Below are 18,859 nucleotides of genomic sequence, written 5' to 3'. Positions count from 1 at the left end.
CAAATGATACTTCTCTTGGAGGCATCATTGGTGATGAATGTGTTAATATTTTGAACATGGGTTTTGGCTGATGACAGTTCTGTCACATCTGAAATAATTTGGATTGATGACATAGAATTGTCTAAACTTTTATCATGTAAATATCAAGAGTGGCAGCAACACGTGAAAAATACATGGATTTCTATTTATAACTGTAACATTAATCCCCCAAATGATATTTTCATGTTGATTAAAATTTTTATTCATACATTTTAAATGCCTGATTTAAATATCAATTTTTCAATCTATCAACCAACATTTTTGTAAATTATGAATCTGATTTTTGCATTATTATTCATGTCATCATGGCACTGAGTTATAATTCATGCAAGTGATTTAAAAGTCAGTGCTTTATCCTTTGAATATAATGAGCTATAAATATTGTAGTAGGACATTTTCCAAAGGCATTTAAAAAATCATGTTTATAAGTTTGTAGTTTGACACCACAGAGTTCTAAACAACACATTAAAATGTGTTGAACTAAAGATTGCCTTTCTGTTGTTTGTAAACTTTCCTCTGCAAAGAGACTCTACAGATCTACTTGGTTCTGCATATTTAGCAACTATGTACTGGTGTTTTGTTCAGAGGGTGGCTGGGTATTTTTTTTTTTTTGTGTGTGTAATATTATAAAAGTAGCTTCAAATGACAAGATTTCTCTCTGTTGAGTTCTGTGTGTAAACTTTCTGAGACAGAGTTGAGGTGGACCATGATGGAGTCAACAGTACTCAAGTTTACTGTGTGAAGCAGAGATGAGAATTTCCATTATTAATATAGTGAAAAAATACAGCCGGGCGTTGGTGGCGCACGCCTTTAATCCTAGCACTCGGGAGGCAGAGGCAGGTAGATCTCTGTGAGTTCAAGGCCAGCCTGGTCTACAGAGTGAGTTCCAGGAAAGGCGCAAAGCTACACAGAGAAACCCTGTCTCGAAAAACCAACCAACCAACCAACCAACCAAACAAACAAACAAAAAATAACAACATCAAAAAAAACATCGATATACTACTCAATAGTATCTTTATTTTCTGTAAAATTAAACTACTTTTTTTCCCCACTGTAAAAGCAGAAAATCAGACTACATATGATGGTACATATGAGGACAATCTTCATGTTAAATTACCTTTACCACTATAGTGTGACAGTCCTGTAACCTAAGCGTATTCCTACAGTTTTTCTTGGTGCCAAATAAAAGCCTATAACTTAATAATAATTTTTATATTTCAATTTTTTAGTAGAAGGCAATCATTTTTATATTATAAATGAAAGAGTGCTACAATTTGAATTTTTAATCAGTTTTCAATAAAAATATTAATAAGATAAAAATTGAACTTTAGAAGTTTCTTACCTATTACATTTTAAAATTAAATAATTTCCAATAATTTTTTGTTCTTTTATGTGTGTCGAGTATGTTTGTATATGTGTATTCTGTGTGCGTGTGTGTGTGTGTGTGTGTGTGTGTGTGTGCAGAAGTCAATGTGGAGGCCCTCCATAGGTTATTGTCAATAGTCTTCTAACCTTTCCCCCCTTTATTGAGTCAGGATTTCTCAGTTGAACCCAGAGCATGTCGATGGATCTAGTCTAGTTAGCCTGCTTGCTCAAGGCTTCTGCTCTCTGACATTCTTGAATGCTGGAATTGCAAGTGAGCTACAATGCTTTCCTGACATTTATGTGTCTTTGGAAGGAATGATCTTCATGCTGTCCAGCAAGACCTTTAACCACTGAACTCCCCTATGCCAGGTTTTAAATTATTTTAAATGAACAGATTTACCATTTTTGGAGCAAATTTAGGTTTATAGACAATTCGATTAAAAAGGTTGAAAGAACATTCCAACATACCCTCCTACCCTGTAAATATTCTCCTCTATTATGTGTCGTTTACTACTAGGGTTTATTTGTTAAAAATAGTGAACTAGTATGGAGACATTACTGTTAGCCAAGGTGACCATTTACATTTATTTTACCCTTCCTGTAGGATGTGCTATGACTCATATAAGGACATGCTTCAATCATTGATGTCTTATGTAAATATCGTTGCCGCAAACTGGTCTAATATCGTATTATTTTGTTATATATCAAGACATTAAAAATTATGAATTCACACTAGAAAAGAAAATGTTGGAATACTTCCATTAATTGATTCCAAGCCACATTTATTATTTATTTGGGATATTAATATTTAGTCACCCAATTGTAATTGTATTGTAGCATTTAAATTTTAATGTCATTTTACAGCCATTAGGAATTCTATTTTCCCCTAGAGAAGGTTTTGTTTGTAAGTCCCTAGGCATCCTGTCAAGTTGTTTTACATGCCTACGGCTGAAGTCTTTTCTCTCTTGTTTGTTGTAAGGACAGAAACAGCTGCACACTCTCTGGACACAACCCTCTTCCTTCTTTTGTGTTTATGTATAATAGGACACAGTCTATGTGCTTGGGAATGTTATAGTTATAAAAAATAACTTTTATTGATAAGGAATTTTCTATGTATGAAAGTTATTTTACCTAGAATTGTGGCCTTCTCTTTGAGTAATACAAAAGCAACTATTTTCTCCTTTGTGGAAGTAGGAAGCAAGGATGCCTTTTGTGTTTGAATTGTATTCAACGCTTAGTGTTTGCTGAGTGGCTGAATAAATAGGGCCATGCAAACAGTGATGAAAAAATTTGATGACTCATGACCCAACCACAAAGGGGCTGTATATCATTTGCAAATGTTTTATGAGCTTATTACTTGTGAAGGAAGTCAGCATTCTTTGGGACAATGTTAATGCAAACATAAGATGCAGGAACAAGATAGGTAATGCATTGAAATTTACTTTAAGTCAGGAATCCAGAAACATAAAAAGAAATACTAGCTCTCCACCATAGAAGCTTGCCACAGAAATGTAGACAATAATGAGAAATACAGGGGCTAATGTTTCCCCAGATGTAACATGCAGTTTCTCATATACCTGGCTGTTTCAGGAATGGAATGTTCCTGTGTGGATGCAATTCTTTCAGATGTCAAACATCCAAATCTTTTTGTTTTAATGCTAAAAATTCTAAATACACTGCTTTTGTCCAGCCAGATAAACATGATATTCTCCATATTCTTTGGTGACTAAAATTTCAAAGTGAATGTTAAAAATGATTTCGCTGTAAAACAGCAATTTCTTTAGAAATACTAACTCTGGAAAACAAGTTTTTGAAAGTAAAATGATTTGATTACTTAGATTTCAAGGAATTATTCCTTTGGCATTTTATATATTTCTTTATTTAGCTTTATAATCAACTTAGAGATGCAACTTTCTAGTATCTGATTTAATCTGCTTTAACCTACTGCTATGTGGGGGATGATAGGAATACCTTATTTAGAATTGCTCTAAAATAAAGAAATTTGGATAAGACTTTTACAGAAGACATTTTGACAACTCTCTCTGTCTCTGTCTGTCTCTCTGTCTCTCTGTCTCTCTCTCTCGTCTCTCCCGCTGTCTGACTTTTAATGCAAATTTGGTAATTTTAGATGATCACAGAAAGGATTATAGGTAAATGAAAGATTACAAAAATGAGCACCCGACACTTCAACAGTGAAATGCTTCAATTGAAGCACATTTAATTAAAGAAAACTGAAATTAGTGACTAATATAAATAAATAAAATCATATTTTAAATCAAGTCAATATTGGTAATTGGATACTAAACAAATTAATAGTAACGACTAACTATTGAGTATAATTTATTGTACGGAGCATTAGCAACCATATGTGATTAAATCATGGAAACAAAGATGATTTACGCCCTGAAATAAACTTGTTGTATTCATGTGGGTTAGGAGAAGTTCTGCCAAGATGAGGGTAAAATAAATGTCTTTGGAATCAGTTATGTAGATATATGTTGAGTTGATTGCTCTTTGTTTCTTTAACAGTTTTAAATAGTAAATGTTCTATTGATAGAAAGAAAATAACATGTGGATTGTTTATTATTTCATTATTAGGATTCAACCTACAGAGAGCAATTAATTATCCCAAGTATAGGATTACCTTTGAAAACCAAAGTATTTGCAGCTGTGCAAGCTACTAATCTGGATGGAAGGTAATTGTGCACTCCTATCTTGATTAGCTAAAATACTTAACTTTTCTCAATCATAATCTTAGCTTATTCATTCTCAAGTATTGCTTGAAATATAACGGTCATTGCCACACCATTAAGTCAAGCTATAAAAGTAAACAAAAAATTATAAGGTCTAAGACAGTGATATTCATTTTATGTCATTAATTGAAAAATAAGAAGACTTCCCATAAACAACTGGAAGCAGTGACTGAAAGAGGCCATTTGGAGATCTTCTAGGATGCCAGAATGTTCTATATTTCTTCATCAGAAAGATGAATAACCTAGTGCCATTTGATACACTTTGGGTTTGTGCATTGCCTCTAGATGTGCATGTTTAAAAATCACAAAATAACTGTTGTAAGAATCAATACTTAAATAATATGAGTTTCCAGAGAGAAGTCTGAAATAAACAAGCAAGCAAACAAACATACAAAGAGACATACAGATAAGCCAACTATCTAGAAAATTCTGTATAGTAAATTCACTCAAATTTTTTAGAAAAGAAAAATAACAAAACTCAAGAAAAATCCCTCTAAACCAAAAGGGATCATATTATGACACTGTTTTTTTTTTTAATTTAAAAATATTTTTCCCATTTAATATACCAACCACAGTTCCCTCTCCCTCTCCTTCTGCTACTCACCCTTTCTCCCTCCATCCTTAGAGAGGGTAAGGCCTCCCATGAGGAGTCAACAAAGTTTGGTATATCAAGTTGATGCAGGGCCAGGCCCCTCCCCCCTATATCAAGGCTTAGCAAGTTATCCCACCACAGGGAATGGGTTCCCAAAAGGCAGCTCTTGCACTAGGGATAAATCCTGACCCCACTTCCAGTGGCCCCACAAACTGCCCACTGTTTAAAATAAGAACAAAACAGAAACAGAACAAACAAAAGGATCTTGTAAGAGAACTCAAATGCTAAAGAGCTAATTGAGCCCTGTTAATACTATATAATGCATGATGGTTTATTTGGGGGTGGTATATGTTTTAAATTTTGGATTTCCTAGAATATACCCTAGATTGGTATATCCTAGAAATGGGGTGCCTCTTCACATCCCCCCTGTCTCTTAACAATGCATTATGCAACATGCAGCTGTTTAAAATCATTTGACCAACTGTAGGAATTTCTTTTCATATTATTGACATTTACTACCTATGGTAGTGTGTTGTTTTAATTTGTTGTAATGCACAGATCTGTAATGATGAAATTGATAAATCTTACTCTAATATGACCCTGTGGAATAAAGTTATGTACCCACCTCATCACTTTCTTCTAATAAAGTGTCATCAGGAAATCCCACTTCTACCCCTACTGAGTCAATTTATACACCAAACTCATTTTCTGTGTTTATTATTACTATATTTTTATGGAGTTAGAGTAACTTCAATAAATGGAAATTTGTCTGTGTATTAGTTTTTTCCTTCAAGCTCTAGTCATTTTCCTGCCTTATCTCTTATTATTTGTGACAATAGACTCCATCTTACCTGACAACTGTTGCAGAATTTTAAATATATAAATTTTAGAGAAATTCTTAGTGAACAAGAAACTTCTACAAATAGCAAGTAATGAAAATACGATTCATGTGGTAAGAATTTGGCTAATACTTTCTTTGGATGAATTACCAGTGCTCCAGGGAAGACTCTGACATCGGATCATGTTTGTTTCTTTTGCAGATGGAATGTTTTAATGGATTATTGCTATACAACCCCATCTGGGAATCCAAATGATGATACTCGGTATGATCTCTTCCTTAGGTAGGTGTCTCAGTCTTGTTCTGAAACTAAAGACTGTGTTATAGATGATTAAATGGAATATATAGGTCAGACAAACAAATTACACAGCACTGCTATACCTCCTGAATTTAATTTTTTTACTATTTGAACTTGTAGTCTTCAGTACAAAAGTTAAAAACAGTTTGCAACACAAAATGCTGATAAGGCTATCATAGAATGAGAATTGTAACTAAATTACATTCACTAACAATGTTTTATTCATGTTTAGGAGATAGGAGATATTTCATTGTCTTAGGTATAGTACAGTAAGGTTATCATTCTCAATAAAAGAGGGGAAACTGGATGGTATTGTTTGTTGGCAGCTACACCATCTTATCATATGTCAAAAAGACAGTGAAGTTAAAGTAATGGTTGGATAATTTAGAACCCAAAGCACTTTTGTTCATTTATCAGTATTTAATATGAAAGTACAATATAGCCTGCTACTCCTTTTATACTAGAGCCAATAATTTCAACTTTGTTCCACACTAGACAGTGATAGAGTGAATGCAATCTATGTCCAGGGAAAGGGGACATTGATCATAAAAGCATTCAATCATTCCAACTCCCTTTCAGCATTTTTATCTGACAAAAGAATAGACCTAAGAGTTAAGCAATGTCTTCTCATCATGCTTGTAAAATGCAGTTGGCTCAGACCACTGCAGTTATTGACACATGATGGGAGTAACATAATGGAAAACTGAAGAATGCTTTATTGGTTAATCAAGGTTAGGGTGGTGTCCAGAGGGCATGGACAAACTACCACTTTTAATATATTAGAGTTCTGGAAATGTTAATCTCAGCAAAGTTTTGGGGAAAAAAGATGTCAGTGTATATTAAAAGGCTTGGAAGAGTTCACATTGTTTGATTCCATTTTTCCAAATTGAGAAGTGTATTTTGCAGCATTTCTGATATTCTAGTCTATCAGTTTGACTGAAATAGCAAAGCACGGGAGTAAACTGCATATACAGCAATAAAAACAATGACCAGGTGACTGGCAGAGGACCAATAAGCCAGGGAGTGCACACTGTTGTTGCTAACATTTGGTTACTTATTAAATGGAAAGAATAAACAATTTTATTATATCTTTTTTCCCTTTCATCTTCTTGATATTTTCATTCCTAAAAATTAAAAATTTAAGTGTATTAAGAAAAATTGAGACTCATTTGTCTAAAAGAAAACACTATGAGCCAAAAGTTTCACTGTGGGCATTTGTAAGTGGAAGGATTATGTGTCATTTTGATTTGATATTTGTTTTCCAACATTTCTATATGGAATGTGATTACAAAACATGGAATAAATATGATGACAACTTCTAAATCATCTCAGGTTTCTTCATGGAAAATTTAAAGGGTAAAATATGGGTGCTAATGATGGCAAATTATAGAAGCAACTCTAAGGGATGTGGCCAGAAGGAGTCTTTTTTGAGTTGGAGATGTTGGACCTCAGCTGCCAGGAATGGGAAACATCAGGGCTGATGCTGGAGAGAGTTCCTAGAGACTCCACAGTGGTAGATCTCATTAAGTGGAAGGAAAGGAACCCATTAGAAAGGCAAAGACTCCCCGTGAATGTCACCCACTACCTTTGTAGTACAGGGTGCTCAATTAATTCTCTGAATTTCTCCAAGCTCAGACTGGCAGAGAAAAATCAGCTCTAGAATCGCAATGTGGCTAAATGCTTCTATCATTATAAAACTGAAGCATGGAGCCCCTGAGCTTCAGCCACCATGAAGAAAGTTGTTACTATTCTACTTTGCTTCAGGTGTCTCTGCAAGGAGCAAGGTCAGCTAAATCCAACTTCGTCAAATAGGAACCACAGTCAAGGGCAGGTGTGTCTTTCCAGTGTTGCAATGCACTAAAAGAAAAAAAAATTGAAAATGTCAGAAAAAGAGTTTTAAATAGGGGTTCATCAGAAAGAAATATCATAGCATAGAAAACATTTGTAATTGAACATCTCAACAGTGATTTTAAAATTATCAAAAGGGAACTTCAATAACTACTGAATTGTAGGAACTTGGGAAAAGGAAAATAGAAAAATAGAATGTAGGTTTTGAGAATATCAAAAGGACAAATGTAAGGTGGAAAGGAAGAGGTGACTAGAATATATTCACAGGAGTAGATCCACATGGAAATAGAGCATAAAGTGTGAAAGACAAAAAACATGTAAATAAAAAGAAACAACTATAAAGACAAAAAGAGGAGATTGATATAGAAATGACAGACAAGAAGGTAGGTAGAGGGAATAAAAATATGTATTTATGTGTGCATATGTGCATTTGTGTGCATATTATAATATACAAAATATATAAATTATAATGAAATTCCTCCTAAACGATTCAAAATAATAGAACATTATTTTAAAATATAATTTAAGGGTATTTTACTAAAAAAATCATATTGACTTATTGTTATTGAAAAGATATGCTAGGTGAAATTTAAGGTTTCCTAAAGTAGAAACTAGAAGAAATTGAGTAAGATATAGTAAAAACTCCAATGGAAGTTGGAGGTTTTTTTTTTTTTTTTTTTTTTTTTTTTTTTTTTTTTTTTTTTTTTTTTTTTTTTGGGACAGGGTTTCTCTGTGTAGCTTTGCGCCTTTTTTTCTGGAACTCACTTGGTAGTCCAGGCTGGCTTCAACCTCACAGAGATCCGCCTGGCTCTGCCTCCTTTGAGTGCTGGGATTAAAGGCATGCGCCACCACTGCCCAGCTGAAGTTGGAGATTTTATCCCTCAGGAAGCTTAATTGATATCAGAGAATGAAAATATGTTTCAAAGAATTGGAGAGTAACTGAGGAGAGCTCAACCCCTAAACTCTGTGGGCATGTACATCCATAAGCACACATAGAGACATGTGAGTGTGTATGCACACACACTCTTTCTCACACATGCACACACCCACATACTCGTACATACTTATACACATACACAGTCTCACACACACAACACACAAATAGTCTGTGTATTGAGACAGTGATTCTAATAATATCATAAAATAGAATGTCTTGTCACTTGGATATTCTAAAACTCAGAACTAATACTTGAGTTTAAAAATGAAGTACATTAACAATTTAAAATATATTAAAGAAAAGATAATTTGGAAAAAACCCAATAGTCACAAGCTAATGTAATAAAGAAAAATGGCTTTCTGATACATAAAAAAATGCAAAATGTCAGGTAGGGAGTGAGAATAGAAACCAGAGAGCATGGTCCACTAGACCCCACAGCAAAAGCTCTAGAACTAGCAAAGGATGCAGTTTTGTGCTAGAAACAAGCAGCAAGTATTAAGTGGAAAGTTCAGAAGTAGATCTCAGAACAGGAGAATTTAGTGTCTCATAGAGGACAGCGCCCCAAGTGTGAGGGGATGAACAGGAATTAAAAAACGAAAAGAAAAGGTCTGAACAATAAATAACCACAAGAAAAGGATCAGTTCTATACTTCACTCAATACAGCATAGTAAAACCCCAAATAGATTATTAATTTAAATGCATAAAATTCTGCTTTAGCAGTAGCAGAATAAAATATATAAAACAATTTTAATACCTTGGAATAAACCCAAACAACAAAATATGACAACTAGCAAATGTGTACCAAATCAGGAACCATTTTCCTTAATACATGAAAAGCTTTTATGAATGAGAAGGATGAAGCCCAAGGCCACAGTTGCATTTTGACAAAGAAAGTAGACAATTCACAATGTATATGAAAAGATAGATAAACTCATTTATAATAAGAACAGTGTACATTAAAATGAGGTGGACATATTTCTTCATTACTACGAATCAAGCCAAGAACCTTTACTAATATATATATCTATATCTATCTATCTATCTATCTATCTATCTATCTCTATATATGTATTATATATCATATATGTATATGTCTCCAAAATGAAACACTTATAGAAGACAAAGTGGTAAAATATATTAAATTATCTTAGAGATATGTGTAGTATTAGTACACATTTAAAATGTACTTCTAGGGTATTTATTAGTTTTTCATTACAATGAATGGTCAAAGAAATCAATTGTATCGAAATAAGGAATTGGCTAAATAAATTCTAGCATATGTGTACACTGGAACATTATACAGTTGTTTAAAAATAATTTGGGTGCTCTTTAAATACTCATGTAGAACGATCTGTAGCATGAACTACTAATTTAAGAGTAACAATATATTCTTATATGAATATATACTTATTTTCATATACCCTGGGAAAATACAAAATAAATCCAATCGTCTTGCCTATAAAGTTTATATGTAGGTGTGGTTTGGTGATAGGAGGGTGATTGTGTGTTGTTTATTTTGTATTATTTGGACTTTTGAATCCTGGGATAGTATGGTGCTCCTAAAACTACACATTATCCTGTGATCAGAAATGGCTCTGCTCACATTTGATGATCTAGTTACATTTGTTATAACTACTTTATTTATTTATTTATTTATTTATTTATTTATTTATATTTTTTCCATTATTTGCATCACTGTCAGCTCCTTTTAGCTTACAATACAATGAGGATGTCCTTTGTACCACACAAATTAATCTACAAGTCCTAGTTGATTGGTACTTTGCAATGATATCCTGTTTTCACATTCCCTAAAATTCAGCTGTGACAAAGATCCTCAGACCACCGTCATTGAAAATGGCAAAAGCCAGCGGGGCCGGTTTTCATTTGAAGTGTTCCGTTTCGTGAAACACAAGAATCAGAAGATGTCCACGGTCTTCCTGCACTGCCTCACGAAGCTCTGCAGAGCTGACGACTGTCCCCTCCTCATGCCAGTATGTTTATAACAACTGTATTTTATCCCTCGGAATTACTCTAAACTGAAAGACCAGATCTCAGGAAAGTCATAGGCCAGGGTGAACTATGGCTTGATTGTTTGTCCAGTAAGGATTTATCAAATGTTTACTTTATGCCAAGATGAGGGCGGAGTTGAAGTAGTTATCATGGATTTGAATTAACTTGGCTTATACTTTAGCATCAGGAAAGAATGGCTGAAAACAAGACTAAAACAGGAGTAGCAAAGGCAGATGAGTACCTGGGGTGTAGTAAGAGGGAGCCAGGGTCGTTTGAGAAAGGAGAAGACAAATTGGAGGGATAGACAGAGAAGATGGTCTGGCTTGTGATTCTGAGGATGGATGAACCCTAGCAGGGCAAAGATCAAGTGTGAGAGACAATCCATCACGTACCAGGGTGGGAGGAGCAGAAGAGGGAGGGAAACATGAGGAGGCTTAGGCCGGTTCTAGAAAGGACATTAGCGCTGCATGTTTCAGGAATCCTTTCAATTAAAAGTTAAAGTCCCCGAAAGATATGGATCCAATAACATGAAACCACCATCAAAACATAGATGTAGTGAGTAGTGAATTTTAAAAAAATTCAGAACTTTTATTCAGACAGGCTCCCTAAAATTACATTAATATTAACCTGAGAACAAATGTAAACAGGTTTTTCAAATTTAAATTAACTTTAATATGATGATATTTATACCTGTGTACCCAATCTATGCACGAGTATGAAGTTACTTCTTCAGCTCATTGAGTTCTTTGGTCTTAACTCGCTGCAGCAGATGGAAGCAAATGCAGAGTCCACCTTACCTTCAGTCTGTGCTGACCAACATTTTAGGGAAGAATTTATTAAAGGCTTGAGAGAAATAAGCGTAGCAAAGTTTGATAAACACAGCTCGTTTTCAGGAGAGCTGTTGAGCTATGTAAACTAATGAGGCAGCGCGCAATTACAACAGGGAAGACATAAGAAATGGGGTCCAAGCCAGAAGAAGAAACACTGTAGTCGTTATACGCAAAGTAATTAAATAAATGCACAGAAGGAAATGAATAAAATTGAACATGTGGTGTGCCTTCCAAAAGAATCTGCTTTCCAAATGGCCATAAAGAAACAATTTTGTGCTGGTGTGGAATTTCATCTGTTTTCATCAACACCTCAGATTTGCGGCCACAGAAAGAAGAGAGATGCTGGGAGCAGGACAACGTGGGTTCCTCAGAGCACTTCCGGAAACGCGGTGCTGTCTGCTGGTCCCATCATCACTCGGAGCGGTAAGAACGCCCCTCCGTTTGTGTGTAGCAGGAGAGGAATCCAAAATGGTCAGCTACTTGGTCTCCAAAGAGAACTCCAGGTTTCTAAAGAGCACCAGTTAGCAGTGAGACTTGAACAATTTTTACATCACAGCAGTTTCCCATTTACTCAGTGTTTACGCCAGAGGCAGTGTGCCTTCCCCACATTTCTTTTGTTTTACACGCCTCACTCCCCTCAGTGCAAATATTTTGTGCTATGCCAATTTACATTTCCTGCTTTAATTTCTTCCCATTTTGGCTTCCCCTGTATTGAATGTATCCACTAATTTTTTATTGAAACTGACCAGCAGGAGGCACTGTCGAAGCCGGGCAGCCACACAGAAGATCCTACAAGATAGTGCCGAAGAGATGGCTCAGCAGTTATGAGCACTTGCTGCTCTTGCAGAATACCCAAGTTTGATTCCCAGCTCCCATAAAGGTTCACAATCTCCTGTAACTGCAGATCCAGCTACAGGATGCCTCTGGCCTCCATTGACACTAGCAATCACTTGTGCATACATGTGTGCACATGCACATATAGACAGTTATATATAAAAGGATAGGATCTTTAAAGAAAAAAGCAACACTTTTCTTTCTAAAGTTACACTCTCTGGAATCCTTTCTTTAACCTACTGTCCCAGAACCACAGTTTTGTTATGTGCACTCTCTATGTCCTTGTAAACTATCCTAGTAAACATGGTTGAGTTACCCAGTTTGAATATCACCTGCTTCACTGCTTCCTTCTCTCCCGAGTGAGCACATTCACACTCTCACACTTATATGGGAAGATGGACACAGGGTCAATACACACCTATTCTCATGGACACAAATATTTTTTTCCACTCACGTTTATGCACAAAACCGCACAGATTTAACCAAGGGATAGATGTGGATTTAATTCTGTATGAAGCTAGATGCTTCCAGAATTGACCGGATAAAATAGGCACACAGTAAAACAACACTAAAACTGAAGCTCAACACACTTAACTCTGGGTCTAGCTTGTATTCTAAAAAGCCACGTGACTGTTAGGAACTGGGTTTCTCTAGATAAGATTCTTCATGTTTAAAATATAGAGGTTTTAAAGGTAGGTTTCAAGATGCTTTATGATGTCGTTGCAAAATGTTCTCAAAAAAATAAAGAGAAAAATTTTGGTTTGGTTTATATGCTAATAATGTTTTCTCAATTTTGTATTAGCTGTAAGGCTGTTATTATCTTTCAATTAAATTGTCTTTACCTTTCTGCCAATGTCACCTAATGGTAAAAAAAAAAAGAAGTTTGCCTGAAATACATAAATAATTAAGTAAAAAAGTACGTTCAGTCTAAAAATAATGCATGAATTTGAGTTAATTATTCACTTCCTTGTGTTTATATAAGCATATCATTATTGAAAAAGAAGCTAATGGGACCTTTAAATAATGCAGAAAATTATTAAATGTGAAATTTCAAACTTTGTCTCTACTCTCTGAGGATTTGTCTGAATGGTTTGAAAATGATTGTTTGGGGTTTTGTGAAATACCCAAGTCTATAAGAAATTGCTGATGGAATTACATTGGATGGAAATCTAACTCTTATTTTCAATAATAAGAAATGCTTCAGGGTAGGCAAAACAAAACCATTTTTATATTTATGGAGTATATGTAGAGCTGCTTCCCTACTAGTAAAGAACTTTGAGAGAGACATCTGTGTCCATCTTGAATAGATGGCTTAGTTAGTGACCCTGCTTTTTTCATACCCAGCCCAAGAAAATTTAAACATCATAAAATTGGAATATTTTGTTAGTGTAAGATAATTTTTAAAAGTCAAAAAACATTTAAGACCCTCAAAACTCTATTAAAGCTAACTATCAAAGCATCTAGGTTTCACCACCCCCCTGTCTAGATCCCTAAAATAGCTCTTCTTTTAAAAACACATTTTATGAGTGAGACTCTCTCTGTGTGTATAACACGTGAGTGTGAGTCCAGAAGAGAACATCAGATTTCTCTGGAGCTGGAGTTACGGATGATCTTGAGCCATGGGGAGTGCTGGGAACGTAACTTGGATACTATGGAAGAGGGGCAAACATATTTAACTGATGTGCTGTCTCTCTAGCTACCACAGTATCTATCCTTAAAGCACGAGAGACCTAGCAGAGTTCCTCCTTTCTGGCTTATGATCTGTTTCCACCTCTGGCATGTCCCTAATTTGACACATGAGAATTTAGCTTCTCCCACTGGCAAACCCTGGAAAGATCATTTTCAGATCTTTGACACATTGTTGAATCCTTCTCTCTCACTCTACCTCCTTTTATTTTGATAAGTAGGGTGATGTTCACCTTTAAAATGGCTTCATTGTTTACAGTTCAGTATATCAACATTGTAATAATATAAGATCCATGCATTCCTAAAAATCCCACAAGAATACAGAATTCAAGCCGTGTCTATCCTTGACAATCCCATCTAAATGTCCTATTTGACTTCCTGGCCAAAGCTATCCCCTTTTCTTTGTCTCACTATAGTTTTCTGCTTGAGTCATTTAGAATTTATCTCTACATGTCCAATGATGGGTTTTCTATAGACAAGCCCAATTCAGGTGTGGTTTACTCTCTCCAAAGTCCTGATCCTTGGGAGTTTTTCTCAGTTCACTCAGTGAGCCACTCCTTGACTCAAAATGTCTGGTCTGGGTTAAGTCCACTGAGTTGAAAATTCTTAAGAATACTATTTTGTTTTTGCTTCTTAAGAAAATCAAATCTGCTTTGATTATTTTTGCTTGATAATATAACCCTTTTGTCAGCTGATTTATGAAAATGTTCATATTTTTGAGATTTAAAATCCTCAAAGTTTCTGCAGTGTACTTACTAAAAGCTTCCAAATGTTGACATTTCTAAGGCAGACAACTGCCTGTAACAAATAATTCTGGTACAAATGCTGGAAAACAATAACAATTGTTTTGTTAATATAAGCTATGAATAATCCATAGCCAAACCCTTGTTAAAAGTAGTGTCATTGAGTTTTATGGGTAGTTAATAATTCATAAAAGCACACATATTTAGTCTGTACATAGGACAGGCACTCTGCTAGAAACTAACCCATGACGTTGCTCTTAAGGTCTGTAGAACTCAGGGCTAGACTATTAGCCCGCATAATACGAAGGGAATTTTTAAAAGTTCAGTGCTTTTTAAAGTGTAAAATAAAGGGTTCGTTTTTTACAGCATAGATACTTAAACATTTTTTTAAGTTTGATGGAGATAAGGGAAATATTTATTCTGTGTATATCTTTTCAGTGAGTGATGTTTGTATTTTCCATTTAGTACAGCTTTCTAGAGGAGAGGAAAACATGTAGTCGCAATGTATATGCTACTTCTGGCTTAAACAGCTGTGGTACTGCTACTGTGCTGTCTCTCACTTGTGAATCCTCAGACAGCTGCATGTATTTTTGAGGAGCTCACTGAGCTTAATATTCAAGCTTATCTAATTCCTTCTAACTTCATGCCTTTCTTTTAGCATATATGTACACTCCAAGACCAAGAGGACTAGAGGGAACACAGAGGCTGGTGGTGACCCAACACTTTCTGCTCATCTGTTTCCTCTTTGGGGCTAGGCAGTTGTTTATTTTGTTTGTTTTGTTTTGTTTTTTATTATTAGAACAACACGATAAATTAGAGAATATCATCAACAACAAACAGAAAGGCAATTCTCTATCAGAATCTATTATTCACATGCAATTTCAAACTGCATTCAAACAGTACTTGATTTAATTCCAGCCATCTTATAGCAGTGCAATGCTTTCATCTTTTCTGCTCTAGAACCTGGAACTAGTGTTTTCACTTAACATAAGGGGCTTGTTCCTAACACACAGGGACATTATGTCCATAGCAAAGTGTTCATGGGAGTATCCAGAATATTACTTTTTTTCAGTAGTGGGTGGTAATAGGAATATCACAACTCTGATGTTCTGATATTCTTTTTTTTTTTTTTTTGGTTTTTCGAGACAGGGTTTCTCTGTGTAGCTTTGCACCTTTCCTGGAATTTGCTTTGTAGACCAGGCTGGCCTCGAACTCACAGAGATCTGCCTGGCTCTGCCTCCCAAGTGCTGGGATTAAAGGCGTGCACCACCACCGCCCTGCGGCATGATATTCTTTTAACCTCAGGATACAGAAAATAGTGTGTAGAATGTATGTATGTGTATTGGGGAGGGGTTACCTAGTCATAGCATCTCTGCCTCATTCTGGACACTTCACAGGAAAGAAGCTTTCTATAAAAAGCAATCTTAAAGCAATCTTGTGAGTGTCATTTTTCTTTCTTGTCCCATTACAATGCACTGCACATTGTAAATCATCCTCTGAGTGAGTTCCAGTGCACACTGTAAAGCATCCCCAAAATGAGTGCCCATGTGCATTGCAAAGAGTTCCCTGACTGGGCGCCATATTAGTTTTGAAATCTGTATTTCAGGACCTGATAACTTAACTGTGTTTTTTGCTATCAATCAAGTGTCTGAAAAGAAATAGAATCGGATATTTTATAATAATCCCCCAGAGCCAAGAATAGAAAATATTTTTGATTATGGAGATTAACACTTCAGGCTATGAATTATTTTCTATACTCAGTCAGTTTATACTATTTTAGAAAAAAAGACTCTGAACTGCAGTATTGATTTTAGCATATGTATACTTTGCCATGAGGCAATGACACAGGGAAGTTTCCTCAGGTGTATAATGGGGGTAGCAATAATATCTAAGCCACAGGGCTATCATGAGGATTAAATGTGACAGCACATGAAATAGCACTTTATGAACTTCATGGTGCTACACAGTTGCACATGCATTAACTGTAAAAACGTGTATAATCTGTAGTCAACTGTAGATATCTTATGATTTAAATAGCAACCACAAACACACATGTACATGTTAACATGAATATGAAATACTCTAGTGGCTGGTTTAAAGTTTACTTTTAGCATGATTGCAAATTGGTCAATAAGAATGGAGAAACTAAGAAAGTGTGCTCATTGCTTCTGTCATGTCCACTAAGGAAAAGTGGAAACCAACTGCTTCAGTCTTCCACTTAGCAGATATAAATAGGACCTCTGCTCAAGCTTAGGAATCCAGTTGGCCTTTTATTTAGTTATTAAGAGTAAATAAGAGTAAATCATCTTGGATCACAGAATGATGTTTTTGCAGATTATATCAAGCAAATTGGCAACACTTGAAATAGAGTGACACTAAATAATGAATATTTTTCTGTAACAGCATAACAAATGGCAGGTTATAAGTCCATAAAAATGTAATAGCTGTTAACAATTACTGCCCTTCCTAACCTAGCAGAGAGAACATGATGAAGTAACATTGGCAGGAAAGAATACAGTATAATATATTTTGTGATTTTTTTTTTTTTTGTAGATTTGAGGATGAAATCTGGTATATGGGGAGTAGGAAATATAAAAACAGAAAGGTTTACAGGCTTTCATTCATGAATTGTCCATGGAGCTTGGGTAAGGGGTTGGTGGAAAAAAATAAGTAGGGGTGAAGTTTCAAAATCATGGAGTTAGAATCCAAAAAAGCAAATGTTTGGGGAGACATTTTCACTTCTGTTTTTCTCTTATCTCTCCTCAGATGAGACTCCAACCAACAATTCACAGCTTGGTAAGATAATTAGCAAATAAATATTTGTAATGTTTCAAGATGTTTTGGTGATCTGTTTTATGAAACTATAGTCTGCTAGCGTAATGAGATCTAGTTTCACAGGTTGGCTGTATTTTAAATTAACAGTTCACAGAGGAATTTTAAACCAATATGTGACATGTTAGTCAATTTTTATAGAATTTTTAATTTTTTGCTTTTATTTTGGTTTTGGTTTGTTTTGCCTGTTTGTGGGATACCAAACTCTAATCTATACAATACTTTAGGTCTTGGGTTGAAATACAGTTAATAGATAACTGTATACTCCAGTGTGATTCTGTGAGAGGGTGGTGAGGGATAACCTGGAGGAGCAAAGTGGATGGCGGTGAGACAAATACATTTTGAAGACTTTAAAACAGTGTGTACGATTCTTACAGGTTCCCTGAATATGCCTCCCTTCCAGCTGAATGCCATCACCAGCTCCCTGATATCAGGAATGGTCATTCTGGGAGTCATGAGCTTCTCCCTCCTCTTATGCTTGCTGACCCTGCTACACAGAAAGGGATCCAGCAGCTTAGTATTGAATGGTGTGAGAAATCCTGTCTTTGAGTGACAAGGACTGGTTCTGCTCCTGGAAGAAGGCTTCATTGACTACTCCATGTGACTGTGGTCAGAAATCCATCTAAATTGAATGTCAGCCACATTTGAGATTTTTTTTTTATAGTTTAGATACACTTCAGGCTGTAGCTTATGAGTGTTAAGATAGTGAAAGAATTTTGATGATGTTGTTACTGCCACCTGGGTAGGTGGCCAACCCTATTTTCCTATCAGCAGTGGGAACATTGACAATAAATACAAATATTCAGGATGTAGTTATTAAAAGATCAGTCATTTCTCACTTTATTTGTAATTTCTGTTGATTGTTGATGTTAAGAGGTAAATGTAAGCACAGGGGAAAAATGAATTTGTTGCATTTTTTGCTACGTAGTTAAGCTCAATACAACAATATTAAATTGTGTATCTGTTCCCAAAATGGAAGTTACTTTTGTTTTATTACAGGTAATTCCAGCTTAAGGCAACATTTTAATGGGGCACTTGAGATTTAACTACTATTTCTATTGACTTACTTGTGTTACGGGTTGATTTTTATTCCTGATGACATTTATTTAAAAAGAAGACACCAAGCAAAGCTAAAGTACTCTTGGGAAATGCATTTGTTAAACAAACAGTAAATGCAGTTGTTAATGTACAAAGGACACAGAGTGTCCCGAGCAAATTATTCCTTTGGATACAAATGGCTGTGAGAACTTGGTC

At 35.3% G+C, this 18,859-nt stretch overlaps 1 protein-coding gene across 1 annotated transcript in view; it reads left to right on the top strand.

Annotated features, from left to right (window-relative positions):
• Zpld1 (zona pellucida like domain containing 1) overlaps nucleotides 1-18,158 on the top strand; it is a 56,658-nt gene extending 38,500 nt beyond the window's left edge. The window contains exons 6-11 of the mRNA XM_036204203.1: nucleotides 4,003-4,100; nucleotides 5,790-5,870; nucleotides 10,490-10,661; nucleotides 11,825-11,933; nucleotides 17,540-17,569; nucleotides 17,983-18,158. Coding sequence (XP_036060096.1) covers nucleotides 4,003-4,100; nucleotides 5,790-5,870; nucleotides 10,490-10,661; nucleotides 11,825-11,933; nucleotides 17,540-17,569; nucleotides 17,983-18,158 — 666 coding nt within the window. The remainder of the gene's footprint in view (nucleotides 1-4,002; nucleotides 4,101-5,789; nucleotides 5,871-10,489; nucleotides 10,662-11,824; nucleotides 11,934-17,539; nucleotides 17,570-17,982) is intronic.
• The last annotated feature ends 701 nt before the right edge of the window (nucleotides 18,159-18,859 follow it).

The sequence above is a fragment of the Onychomys torridus genome, chromosome 12 (genome assembly GCF_903995425.1).
Source record: "Onychomys torridus chromosome 12, mOncTor1.1, whole genome shotgun sequence".
NCBI lineage: Eukaryota > Metazoa > Chordata > Mammalia > Rodentia > Cricetidae > Onychomys > Onychomys torridus.
Note: the sequence above shows the minus strand (reverse complement) of the source record. Positions and strands in the feature narration are given on the sequence as shown.